At 43.1% G+C, this 12,547-nt stretch overlaps 2 protein-coding genes and 1 non-coding gene across 3 annotated transcripts; 1 reads left to right on the forward strand and 2 right to left on the reverse strand.

The window, feature by feature from the left end:
• Positions 1-42: 42 nt before the first annotated feature.
• Positions 43-2,183, reverse strand: LOC100282008 (uncharacterized). Its single transcript, NM_001154921.2, has 2 exons — positions 1,848-2,183; positions 43-414 (listed from the first exon to the last, which is right to left on the reverse strand). Exons 1-2 carry the CDS (start codon positions 1,986-1,988, stop codon positions 337-339), a joined length of 219 nt encoding a protein of 72 aa, NP_001148393.2. The 5' UTR covers positions 1,989-2,183; the 3' UTR covers positions 43-336.
• Positions 2,184-2,295: 112 nt separating this feature from the next.
• On the forward strand, positions 2,296-4,998 carry LOC100274275 (uncharacterized). The gene is made up of 2 exons (NM_001148639.3): positions 2,296-2,456; positions 3,025-4,998. The coding sequence occupies exon 2, from the start codon at positions 3,105-3,107 to the stop codon at positions 4,764-4,766; it is 1,662 nt and encodes a 553-aa protein (NP_001142111.2). The 5' UTR covers positions 2,296-2,456; positions 3,025-3,104; the 3' UTR covers positions 4,767-4,998.
• Positions 4,999-10,545: 5,547 nt separating this feature from the next.
• On the reverse strand, positions 10,546-10,619 carry TRNAV-CAC (transfer RNA valine (anticodon CAC)). The gene has a single exon. It is a non-coding gene; the product is annotated as a tRNA-Val (tRNA).
• Between the last annotated feature and the right edge of the window lie 1,928 nt (positions 10,620-12,547).

The raw sequence follows: 12,547 nt of genomic DNA on the forward strand, positions 1-12,547 counted from the left end.
CACAACAAGCCTTGTTCTTTGCTATCATCAGGAGACAACGGTGATGCAAATCTGAGTTGCATTGCATTGGGCCAGCATAACATTCATCGGTCAAGCAACAGCGCAGCAAAATGTTAGAAAACCTTGGATGGATGGTGCCTTTCTTATCGAAATGGCATCATGGACTGTATCATTTGTGTGGACATCGGGTAACGTTTTCAGTTCAACAGATTGGTGATTTCTGGCACAAGTACATCTGGCATGGGTTCAAAAGTACAAATCTAACGCTACATTAACAGGCATAGACTTATCATCAACCGCGCCCAATCAGATGATACAGTTTTCTTTGCAGAATGCTCAGGGCTTCGTATCGCTCTTCAGAGCTTCGGTGGTTGTGGTGGAGCTTGGTTCTGCCAGCGAAAACTTCTTCACCCTCTGCATTTCGACAAAAGAGCAAATAATGTAATGAATCTCACCGGCACTTTTTACGAGCAACAACAGAAGGGAGAGCCAGATTCAAAGCAAAGCAAAAAAAAATCTATACTATAAATGAAATATTTTGGTGGTTGAACCGTTGAATAGAATATGATTAGTTTGCATATGTAAAATCTCGCAGCAACAAACTAAACTGGCTGTTTAAATGGACGAAAGACTGCTTATTTTGCTAGACATAGCATGCCAGCATGGATCACCATATTTTCTATCAAGATATATTAAGCACAAAAATGTTAATCCGCATAACCAACATATTTGGAAATCATGCCATTCCATTCAGAAAAGAAAGTCTGAGGTGGTTATCTGACTGCTCACTATATTACCACCTATAAATGGATTGAACATACCTCCCATCTAACACAAAATGAGACCACAGAATATGTCACATTGTGTGAAGCTTTAAATGGAATTCAGTTTGACCAGACAGTAGATGATGATATTCGATAGAGAATGAGTGCTTAGAATTCAATTTGAAGGAACCTTCAGTAAAATCAAAATCATGCTGATTTAGAAAGCCAAAACAGAACTGAAATGTTGGTTCTTGGCAGGGGCGGACTCAGCACTCAGTGCCTTGTCCAGTTGCAAGTGCATCTCAAGTTTAAATATACATGTCTTTTATATAGTTATGATTATTAGCATTTGAGAATCTTTCCTAGGCTGTCTTCAATGTCTGGGCCTGCCACTGGTTCTTCGCTTGGACATTACTGCACAAAAGGATCCTCACGGCAAACAATCTAAGCAAGCAGGGATGGTCCAATGATAAGATCTGTAAGCTTTGTAGATCTAACGCGGAAACTCCAACTCACCCTTGTAAAGATTGCCCTTTTACAAAAGAGGCATGTACATTTATCTAACAGTGGTTTGTTTTTTCTAATCTCAACACAGTCAACATGACGATGACAGGCCCCCTCCATAAGTTTTGGCATAAATGTTGGATCAAGTTTGACAAAAATCAGAGAAGATATTTGATGGCATTATAATCTACTTCTAGTGAAATATCTGGAAAAAGTGGAGTGAAGAATAAGAAGGATTTGCATCCAAGACAAGTCACAATGCTATGCAGAAATGACGGCAATGGTTTCATTTGGTTACTGGCCTAGTCAGCGATGCTCATATAGTCAGTCATATGATTGCCCAGACTCTATCCTAGGAGGTAGCAGGCTAGCAGCAATGCTGAAATATGCTAAAAGGAGGATGTACTTCTAAACTGCAGGCGTCTTGTCGACTATGTATTTCTCTCTAAAATGCAGAAAACAGCCGCTCAAAACAATTAATTAAAGGAAAGCTGATAAACAGTATAATTGAGGATGATGTTTGAGGAAAGGAGCTGGGGAGAGAAAGTAAGGAGAGGCAGGTCCGCAGGTGAAGAGCACCTTGCGCACGATGCATTCACGGAGGGCGTCGACGAGGGCGAGGCACCTATCCCGGTCGTAGGGGACCGAGGCGACGCAGTTGAGCAGAGCCAGCGACTCCTGCGCGCAGACCGGCTGCGCCGTCGTCGTCGTCTTCTCCATGCCGATCCAAACAGGAGGATGCTTTGCCTAATCCAGAGAGAGGGAGCGCAGGCCGCTCCCGTGCCGCGAGGCCTTTACAAAGGACCGCGCCGGCGGCGCGGCTTGGGCGAGAAGAAAGAAAACCAGCGGCGGTCGGCGGCCGTTGATGGGATCGCAATCGGAAAGCTCTCTCTCGAGCCGTCTTTCTCCAAGAAGCTCCTTCTCCGCTCCTCTCGTTACCAAATGCGCCAGAGACGGCCCGGCCCAGCCCATCCTTAGCTGGGCTTTCGCATTGTGGTTTAGACTGATGTGTGCTTCTGCCTCCGCCGCGGACAAGCCCGCCGGCCTCGTGCACGTCAAGGGCTGGGGTCTTGGGTCTCGGCGCGCGCGGCGGCGACGAGGTCGCGGCGACCCTGGCGGAGGAGGGCAGCCGCCTGCACGCCATCCGCGCCGCGCTAGAGGACATCGAGGACCACTTCGAGTGCTTGCGTGAGCCCCCCCTGACCTTCCCTCCTCAACTACTGGGCAATCTGTGGGTCTTTGATCGTGCGATCTGAACTTCTGTGCTCGATGCGAGTTGCGAATTGATCACGTGTTGTTTAGGACTTTAGGCCGTAGTGTTAATTAGTTTTTTTATTGGATGCTCGTTTAGTGATTGTTGAGACTTGGAAACCACGGTAGGATTTTGTGCAGCTACCATGTCTAAATGGTCGTTGAGAAACTACCTTCATGTGTTTAATTGCTAATAGTAGTCAATTGCTAATAGTCAGATCTCAGATCTTCATGTGTTTGCCGTGGAGAAACTACCTTTTTCAGCTCCTAGCCCTCAATTTCATTCTAGAGAATCACTTTACAGAATCAGCATAGAATTACTTCTCTGGCAAAAAAAAGTGTTTGGCAGAGCTTCTTGTGGCTTCAGCCTGGAAGTTGCTCTAGGAGCTCTGCCGAACAGGCCTAGGAAGACTGTTTGATACTTTTGCTTTAAACAATTACTGGCCTAGCACAATTAGCCTAATCTTTGACAGTTTGACTTAACTATGCTGAATTTATGATGCAGTTATACTATAAAACCATACTTGTTTGCGTCTGTGGAATGTGCACACCCATGGGAATTTTTCTTGATGGTCCACTGCTGACATGCACAGACATCTCTTCTACCACTGCCATCTCAAAGGCCATGCTGCTATACCAGCGGTAGCTGCAACGATTCATCTAGTTGTGGCAAATTTTGGCACATCCCCAACACTCGAGAGATCAAGAAAGCAAAGACATGCCAACCTTCAAAATGCATTGAGAATTTTGGACCTTGTACCATCCAAGCATCATCATGACCAAGAGGAAGTTCCGTCACATCACCGCCTTATCAATGGCTGTATGGGTGACATCTCGGCAGTCCAATCAAGACTGCACACTATGCGTAAGGGTAAAGAGAGTTTTGCTAACTCAAGCTCAAATCAAGCACAGCCTAAACACAGTAACATTGTCTCAAATAATACCTCAGTTTGCCCCTTCATAACTAGACTCACAAAGGAGGACATGTTTATGCAAATTGTGGAGTTACATAGGAGTGGACAAATTAGTTCAGATGCATCCATTTTGGTATCTGCACTGAGTTACTGTGCTGCTGAGAAAATTGTTACCGCAGGTGTACAGTTCCATGCTCAACTAGTGAAAGTAGGATATGTCTCATCTATCTCCACTGGCAACTCGCTGATCAGTTTTTATTCACGATGCAGCCAATTGGAAATCGCTCATCGGGTTTTCCAAAATATGACAGCAAAAAGTACCGTGACATGGACAGCATTAATTTCTGGCTATGCCCAGGATAATCAGGTGGAACCGTGTCTCCATTTATTTGCACTGATGAGGCACTCTGTGTGCAAGCCCAATGACGTCACATTCGCAACTATCTTCAGTGTCTGCACTAATCATGCATTTCTTGTACTTGGTAAAAGTGTGCAAGCCCTACAGATGAGAATGGGTTTTGATTCGTATGTGCATGTGTCCAATGCATTGATATCAATGTATGCAAAGTGCGGGAGTATTGGTGAAGCACGAGCTGTATTTGAGAGCATTAGATGCAAAGACTTGGTCTCATGGAACTCCTTGATCTTTGGATATTCACAGCATGGCCTTGCTGAGCATTGCCTATATTTGCTAAGAGAAATGGAAGGGCATATAACACCGGATGCAATCTCCTTCCTAGGTGTGCTCTCATCATGCCGGCATGCATGCCTTGTGGCAGAGGGCCGACGGTGCTTCAGGGCAATGATTGAACATGGAGTAGTACCAGAGATAGATCACTACTCATGTATGGTGGATCTTTTTGGCCGTGCAGGGCTGCTTGATGAAGCATGGGATCTGATCCAGACGATGCCCATGCCTCCAAATGGTGTTGTATGGGGCTCCCTTCTAGCTTCCTGTAGGGTGCATGGAAGCACTTGGATCGGCATACAAGCTGCAGAGCACCGTCTAAAGCTGGAACCAAGTTGTGCTGCAATTCATGTTCAGCTAGCGAATTTGTATGGGAGCATTGGGTGCTGGGATGATGTGGCAAGAGTGAGGAAGGTGATGAAGGAGAGAGGGCTGAAAACAAACATCGGGTGCAGTTGGATAGAAGTTGGCAATAAAGTTTATACATTTACAGCAGAAAACAGATCAAAGAACCAGGTAAACAATGTCCTGGTTGTTCTTGATTGCTTGCAGTCACATATGGATCACGAGTATGATATACTACTGATCGAGGGTCTGGATTGGGATTATCCTGAGCATATCAAGTTAAGTTTAAACACTATATAAATTTGAAGATGATTGCTCGTTATGTTCAAGTTCATTTGAAGAGGCACTCAATAGGAATTGACATCACACCTCAAATATCTGCAACCTAGATGTAACATATGTAAGTTTAACACCTGTGTTTGAGCATTTGAAACGATTAGATTTGCTCAGTTTACTTTTATCTGAGCTACTGCTGATATCCATATTCATTTTGTACCAACTGTATTAACCTAGATTAGGGTGGTTGTAATTATCTAAAGTAGTGTTTGGTTTAGGAGCGAGATGGAATTGAGCGGCGGAGTGACTATTTTCCTAATATGCTGAATCTCGACGACTCTAAGGGCTAGTTTGGCAACCGCATTTTTCCATGGTATTTTCAATTTCCCAAGTGAAAATAAACTAATTTTCTTTGGGAAAACGAAAAACCCTTGAGAAAATGTGGTTCCTAAACTAGTCTAAAAAAAACTAGTCCTAAAAGGAGAATGTTCCTCTCTCTACTTTTTCCGAAAATTATCATAATGAGGCCTTTTCCCCTGACCGGGAGCATCAACATGACTGCAGAGATTGTGCCGATGTTCTAATGGACTTTTTTTATGTATGTATCTTTTCAAATGCACCGCTCCGATCGGTCTTGGTCCATACATAAATCAGCAAAACCTACCAACGCAGATTATAAATAATATATGCTCGGTATTGATTGCATGATCCAGTCTAATACTACTATCCTCGAGACAGCTACGGAGGAAATGATCCATCCATCGGATCCATTCAATTTCAAAGGCGGCGACTCTGTCGTCCTCACTTCGTCTTCAATCACAAATTAAGCAGCAAAGACCATACTACTCCAGTTCTTGGAGTGCTTCTTCACTTGGCTAATGATATATATATTTATATATGCATGACTTCTTCACTAGCTAGTAATGACTGTAAAAAGAAGAAGATTCCAGTCAACCAAGTGGACATTGATAGGTGTGCATCAAGCCATCAACCAATAACGAGTACGTAAGTACTTGCTAGCATTATTAATGGATGATGCCGCGCTCAAGCTAGTCTATGCGGAGAAGTGGTCACAGCTTCTTTAATTTGATTTGGTTGTGGCCTCTTTAGCTTGTGAACGATCACGATCACTGGCTAATTGCTATTATTAATTAGAATCCTAGGTGCACGCACGCCAAATTCCATGGGAAACCAATATCCAAGCTAACCATAATTTGGTATTTCCTCAATTCTTTTTTTTTTGTTCACGCAACATGTAGTTTTGCCATTATTTAGCTATACCAAAAAAATGCGAACTGTTTCATATATGTGAGTTGTGCTTTTATTGTACTAACCTGGTTGTGTACGTGTAGGATTATTGTCGCCTGGAAATGTAGACATCTGAAATATGTATAGCAGCTGAGCTCCCATATTTTTGGAACCACATGCATCATGCATGCTACCTGATATTTAAAGCTCTGCCAATTATATTCTTTAGAAACTACATGCACGATTTTTTTTTCTTCTATAAAATAAGATTCTATCATTTTTTTCTAAGTGCAATTCTTAGGTCTTGTTCCAAACCTCTAAAACTAATAGTAGTAGCTAAAATTAGTTGAGAGTTTTAAAACACGCCACCTAATAGGTCAAATAATATTTAGATATAGCTCTCAAATAACTATTAGTTGTTAAAACCCAGCTAATAACTTGCTAACTGGCTAACAATTTAGCCTCTAGAGGTTTGGAACAAGACCTTAGCAGTTAGAATTAGTGGTAGAAATTCCAAACACCAGTAGCTAATACTCTAGCTAATTGTCACACCTAACAATTAGTTCATTATTAGTTGGACAATCTAGCTAATAATTAGTTAGTGGGCTAACTATTAGCTCTAGAGGTTCCAAACAACGTTTATAGAGTGTTCGTTTCCTTCATAACGAGGGGCTAGAATGATTCAGTGTTGGAATGATAAATTGTATAACCTTGATAAGCTGGAATTAACCGAACATACCTTTAAAAAATTATTATGAACTCTACCTCACAACAAGCATGCAACCATCGAAAGAGAGAACCTACCTCCCACGCTTTGTATATACTCACTCTGTCCTAAAATAGTATTTATTTTAGCTCTTGTTTTTATGTTTATATTTAAATAGATGATGATAAATCTAGACATATATAAAAAACATACATTAATTATTGTATGGATTTAATAAAATGCTAAAACGAATTGTAATTTGAATAGCTATCAATTGATGCTCAGATTACGACTTCAACCATTTACCTGGGAGAAGATATTGACAATTTAGACATCTAGCATTTTACTCAAGTAGTATGCAACTTTCACTCCAGAAGTTGAAAGTTCCATATATGACGACACACGTACGTACTGCACTTGCACGCAAGAAAGCTGAAAGAAACCGACTTGAATACTCTCTCTGTCCCAGAATAACTATCGCTGCCTATAATTATTTTTTTCATGAAAGGAGTACATGCATGATCTGACTTGGCCCTTAGCTTCCTCCTTCACCTTCTTCTCCGCCGATTCTGCCTTGGATCGTCACGTCACTACCTTGTTGACTTGTTAAGCGCCACCATCTGCTGTCTGACCTGATCTACTTACTATATATTTATACATTACATGATTACCCTTCAGCCTCAATAATCTCTGAATGAATACCAAGTCTGTTCCCCCATGGACAGCACACCACCGCCATCTATATATTCGCCCGCCAGGCCATCAGGTGAAGCAAGCGCAGTGCATGCTTTATACCAGATTGATTAGGCCAAGCACGCACGCACCATTGACTCCCTACTGCACACGTCTGCACGAACGTTGGAGCTAGCTAGTGTACGTTTCGCCGCCGCCGCCGCCGCCACTGCCAGAAAGAACTTCCGGCCGGCGGTCCGGTGCGCAGGAGCTCGATCACTAGATCAACGATGCCCAGCCGATCGTCCTCCATGGCGTCGCCGCTGCTGCAGCGCCCCCACGACCTGCTGGGCCCGCGCCCGGCGCCGCTCAAGGTCAGCACCGGCACCACGACGACGGGCACGGCGGACCTGCAGCTGCAGGTCGTGAACAGGCGGCGGCGCCGGCAGCCGGTGATCATCTACGTGGAGTCGCCGAGAGTCGTGCACGCGCACCCGGCCGAGTTCAAGTCCGTCGTGCAGCGTCTCACCGGCACCGCACCCGCTCTCCCGCTGCCGCTCAAGTTCCCGTTCCATTTCCACTTCCCGTCGTCGGTGGGAGCTGCAAGCCGCGCACTGCTGCCACTGACTAGCAGCACTAGCAGCGGCGTCATGTCGGTGGTGACGGTTGCTGATACTACCTGTGGCGGTGGCTCACCAGTCCAGCAGCTGCCAAATCACCATATGCTTGTCTCCAGCGATCCGTGTGATCTCCCGCCGCCGCCGTCTCTTGCCGCGTGTTATCATCAACACCACGGCGGTGGTCTCCTCATCGACCAACACCAGTAAAAATTACGAATGAATGGGCTCGCGTGCTGTACAAGTGTACATGCATGTCTGTAGAGTACTTAATTTTTAAATTCTACTACGTTAAGCGCTAGTTTGGGAGCCACAAAACTGGAGGGGATTGAAGAGGCTAAAATTCACTCATTATTCAAAATTAAATAAGGAGGAGATTTTAGCCCCTCCAATCCTCTCCGGGTTTTAGGCTCCCAAACTAGCCCTAACAGTGCATCGTAGAACTAGCTCCATCATGTGTAATAACAAGTTGTTACATTGTTGTTGTTAGTTACTTGATTTTCATTATGTGTGTTGAATACCATTTGTTGCACTGGGTATGGCCGGATCGTGCGCCCATAGACACGAACGGTCCGCGAACACGAATAGATCGAATTAGGCGTAACTAATCCATTTTCCGCGCGAGTTTATCTCTCTAAATCCGTGATTGTTGTTGGGAGACGTCTAAGAACAGGTCTAGACCTCCACCTCTATATATATTAAGGGGTACGACCGATCGGAATAACCAGCAATCGAATCAACAATCAATTTATCTTTTGTTCTTTACCTTCTGCTCTAGGAGTAGACAGTAACATAGTATTATTTCTCTAATCTTCACCTCTCTCCGGCTCTACGTCGTTCATAAACGTCTTAGGTAGCCTGCTGATTCCAAGACAAACCCTAGGATCTCTCCTCCTCGACGGGTCCCTCCCGGGAGCGAGATCTAGGTGATGTTGGCGAACTATGTCGCCTCTGCGCACGCGTGGACCGTATGTCCACCAGCCGCGGACCGTTCGACTTGTCGGTTAGCAACCCTAGCCTCTGTGCCAGGATGCGGACCATCCGACCCTCGGTCGCGGACCGTCCGCGCTTCTGCGGAGCGCCACCGTCGACACTCATCGCAATTATTGACGCCCAGATCGGCCCTCAATGGCCGGTTCAAAAGATAGCTCTAACGTCTCTCCCACCAACATAATTGAGTCGACCTGAGAAACTCTGCCGTCTGAAGATCAGCAGGAGTTTGAAGAGCAAATATGCTTAATGAGTATGGAATTCTTGACAAGGTTTTTTTAAGTTTATATAATGCGTCGTCTAATAAAATGCCATGGGCAAAGTGAAACTTGTACTTAAAGAGTATTTGGGTTATGGTATATTTTTCATTAAAGTTGTGCTTGTCACATTATAAACCTAATAGTTCAATAGGATCTAATTGTTTTTACTCATCTGATTTGAGGACTTTGGAATAGTAATATCCTTTCTAAACTTTTAATCCAAAGTGTTGTTGCATATATGAGTTGTTGCATTGTTGCTGGTGTTAGACCTATGAAGCTCGGAATGGACATGAATGTTAGCTGGAACTCCATATATCTAATGCTTAAGCACTTGCTATCATATAAGGACTAGTTTGGAAACTCTATTTTTCCAAGAGATTTCTATTTTCCCAATGAAAAATGAACTAATTTTCCTTGGGAAAATAGAAATCTCTTGGAAAAATAGGGTTCCCAAACTAGCACAAATGGTACTTTTAATACTTTTAGGACTAGTTTGGGAACACCGTTTTTCCAAGGGATTCTAATTTTCCCGCGGGAAATTAGTTTATTTTCCCCTGGGGAAATTTGAATCCCTTGGAAAAACGATGTTCCCAAACTAGCCTTATTTAGGCTTAATACTCATGGGTAAATTATACGCGCATCATTGCCACTGTAACCATCTAATAGAGCCCTTTTAACTAAAATAAAATCCTTCTCTAGATATTATTTATCTAGCTACCAAGTTATGTAATCATATGATTTGTTATATGTGAAGTTGAACTTGTTTTTGTATGTTTATAATATTTTGAGTGATTGGTATATAGAAATTTAAGACTTTTCTAGCGGGGTACGAGTTACTCGACGGGTAAAATTACCCCGCGGCACGAGCATGAGTAAGATTTTATACCAGCGAGCATATATGGTCAACCCGACGGGTATAATTTTTTATGGATACATGTATAGAATGATACTGCCTGATGTATATATACCCGTTGTTATCTCTACTTCCACCCGCGCTCTCATTTTTTGATAGACTGTTTCACACTCTACACTTTTTCTGTAAAATTTATTTTAGAGAGTAGCTAAATCAGTAAATCTCGCTAGTCTTTTTAGCTAATCTTTTGGAGTTGCTATGAATGCGATTATAGGTACAGTGCTCATGCCCATGGTTTTGGTTTGGCCAGAATTTTGAAAGGAATCGAATTCGTACAAGACAAACAACTGAAGGATCCCATCCAATCGCGGTCACCACTCGCAAGCCAGGCGCATCCAAGCCTTATTTGGTCAAAATGAAAGAGATTTTTTTAATTTTAAAAGTTAAAATCAAATAATGTCTGAGCCCAGGTTCGAACTGGGGACCTTTAGTGTGTGAGACTAACGTGATAACCAACTACACCACCCAGACAATTTGATGATTAGCGATTTCTAAATTTATTTGTTTGATTATATATGTTATCACTCAGAGACATGTATTATTCATGTCCCTAGAAACAACGACCACTCGCACATGAGATAGGCCTGCCAATTTCCAATACAGTCAAAGTGGCGATTTACCTGCATTATGTATTACCGAAATTCCTCTGTTTTCACTGCTTCACCTGCTACTGCTATCAATAGTTGTTCAACCAAGTAAGTACGTGATCACAAAGACGCCTATGCACTATGGTCATGTTGGTGGTGATCTAGACACTAAACACTGGGAGATAATCAATCATCTGACGATGTTCTCTACGTAGGTGCGGACGGTCCGCAACTCTGGGCCAGACGGTCCGTGACCTGGGCACAGGAGTGACATTCTCTACATACGTCCGGATGGTCCACGCTTAAGGCTCAGACGGTACGTGATGGCGCAGGAGATCATTTTCTTCGCAACAGATATAGATCTCGCCTCCCGGAAAGGACCTTGTCGGGGAGGAGAGATCCTATGGTGTATATTGGAGTCGACAGGCCACCCAAGACGCCTGTTCTGTTGGCCACTTGTTCTCAAATGCTATGAGTTAAGAACAAGGCAACACAAATGTTAATGGTTAAAGACCTTCGTCCTTTGAAGCATTATTTCCCTTAGGGTATAATGATCTTCAGACGAAGGTCATGAATGACATACCTTCATCATTTCAATATACAAAAACACAAATAGGGATGTATGAAACATAAAAATACCATGAATGATTATATGAAATCATTAGATCATTCATATTGACATTATATAATCATGAACAAACATTAACGATATTAGATTACATTTGTACATTCGGCTTGATAAAAGGTAAAAATCTGAGAATGACGTGCAAGCGATTACAAGTCAGCGTGAACAGTATCGTATTACTGTTCATCTATTTATAGGCACAGGACGCAGCCTGAGTAAAATTACATTCATGTCCCTGACATTTACTATTAGCTAAAATGTAAGCTGTCGAGGACTAAGCAGTCTTTTCCCTTTTAAGTCGGTTTCATTCTCCATCGTCGTCTTTGTGCTAAGCCGAAGCTTCTCCATCCACAGCTTCGGAACTGGTCCATCCTTCTTCCAGGTCACACATTTCATACTATGTACACCTTCACCTCAAAGCCGAAGCCTCATGTGACAGTATACTATACCAGAAGATATGTTAGTCGTGTTTTTGAGGACCTTCGAAAGACGAAGGCCCCCAACAACGCCTCTAGTCGACGTAGAGTCGAAGAGAGGTGAAGATTCGAGATAAAGGAAGGCTAAACTAGGGCTACTCCTAATGTACAAGGTAAAAATGATATGTAGAATTGATCGGATCGATTGTGGGGGTTTCAGTCGGTCGTATCCCTTTATCTATAAAAAGGGTGTATGTCTAGACCCGTTACAAGTCGCTTCTCGAGTTAATCCTGCAGGTTTTGCTAACAAACCTCGCTAGAAATTCGGGATACTTACAGATTCTGCGCATGTGTGGACTGTCCTCGTCGCCACCGCGGACAGTCCGCACCGTGAACCTTTCGGTCCTAGGGGCGGACAGTCCACATGGCAATTTTGGTGTTCAACAGGTCGTACATTTATGCATTCTGTAAGAGAATCAGGAGTGAGTTTGACAAATTCTATCATCTTATCGCGAACAAACTAATTTTCTTTGAGATGTTTACTCATGAAAGTGCTAACGACATGACTCTTGATTGAATGTTTTTATAGTGGAAGTTAATTGGCTAAAACTTACTCAATTGACACAACGAATGTTATGGAGGAAGATCCTAATTGTCATTCTCATTGACAAGTATGGGCACATCATCACCATGCTTCACCAAGTTGATCTTTCCACCACAACAACAACACAAATATTGCATAGGACCAATGTTCATGAGATGTACATGCAC

This window comes from Zea mays, chromosome 10, assembly GCF_902167145.1.
Source record: "Zea mays cultivar B73 chromosome 10, Zm-B73-REFERENCE-NAM-5.0, whole genome shotgun sequence".
Classification (NCBI taxonomy): Eukaryota; Viridiplantae; Streptophyta; class Magnoliopsida; order Poales; family Poaceae; genus Zea; species Zea mays.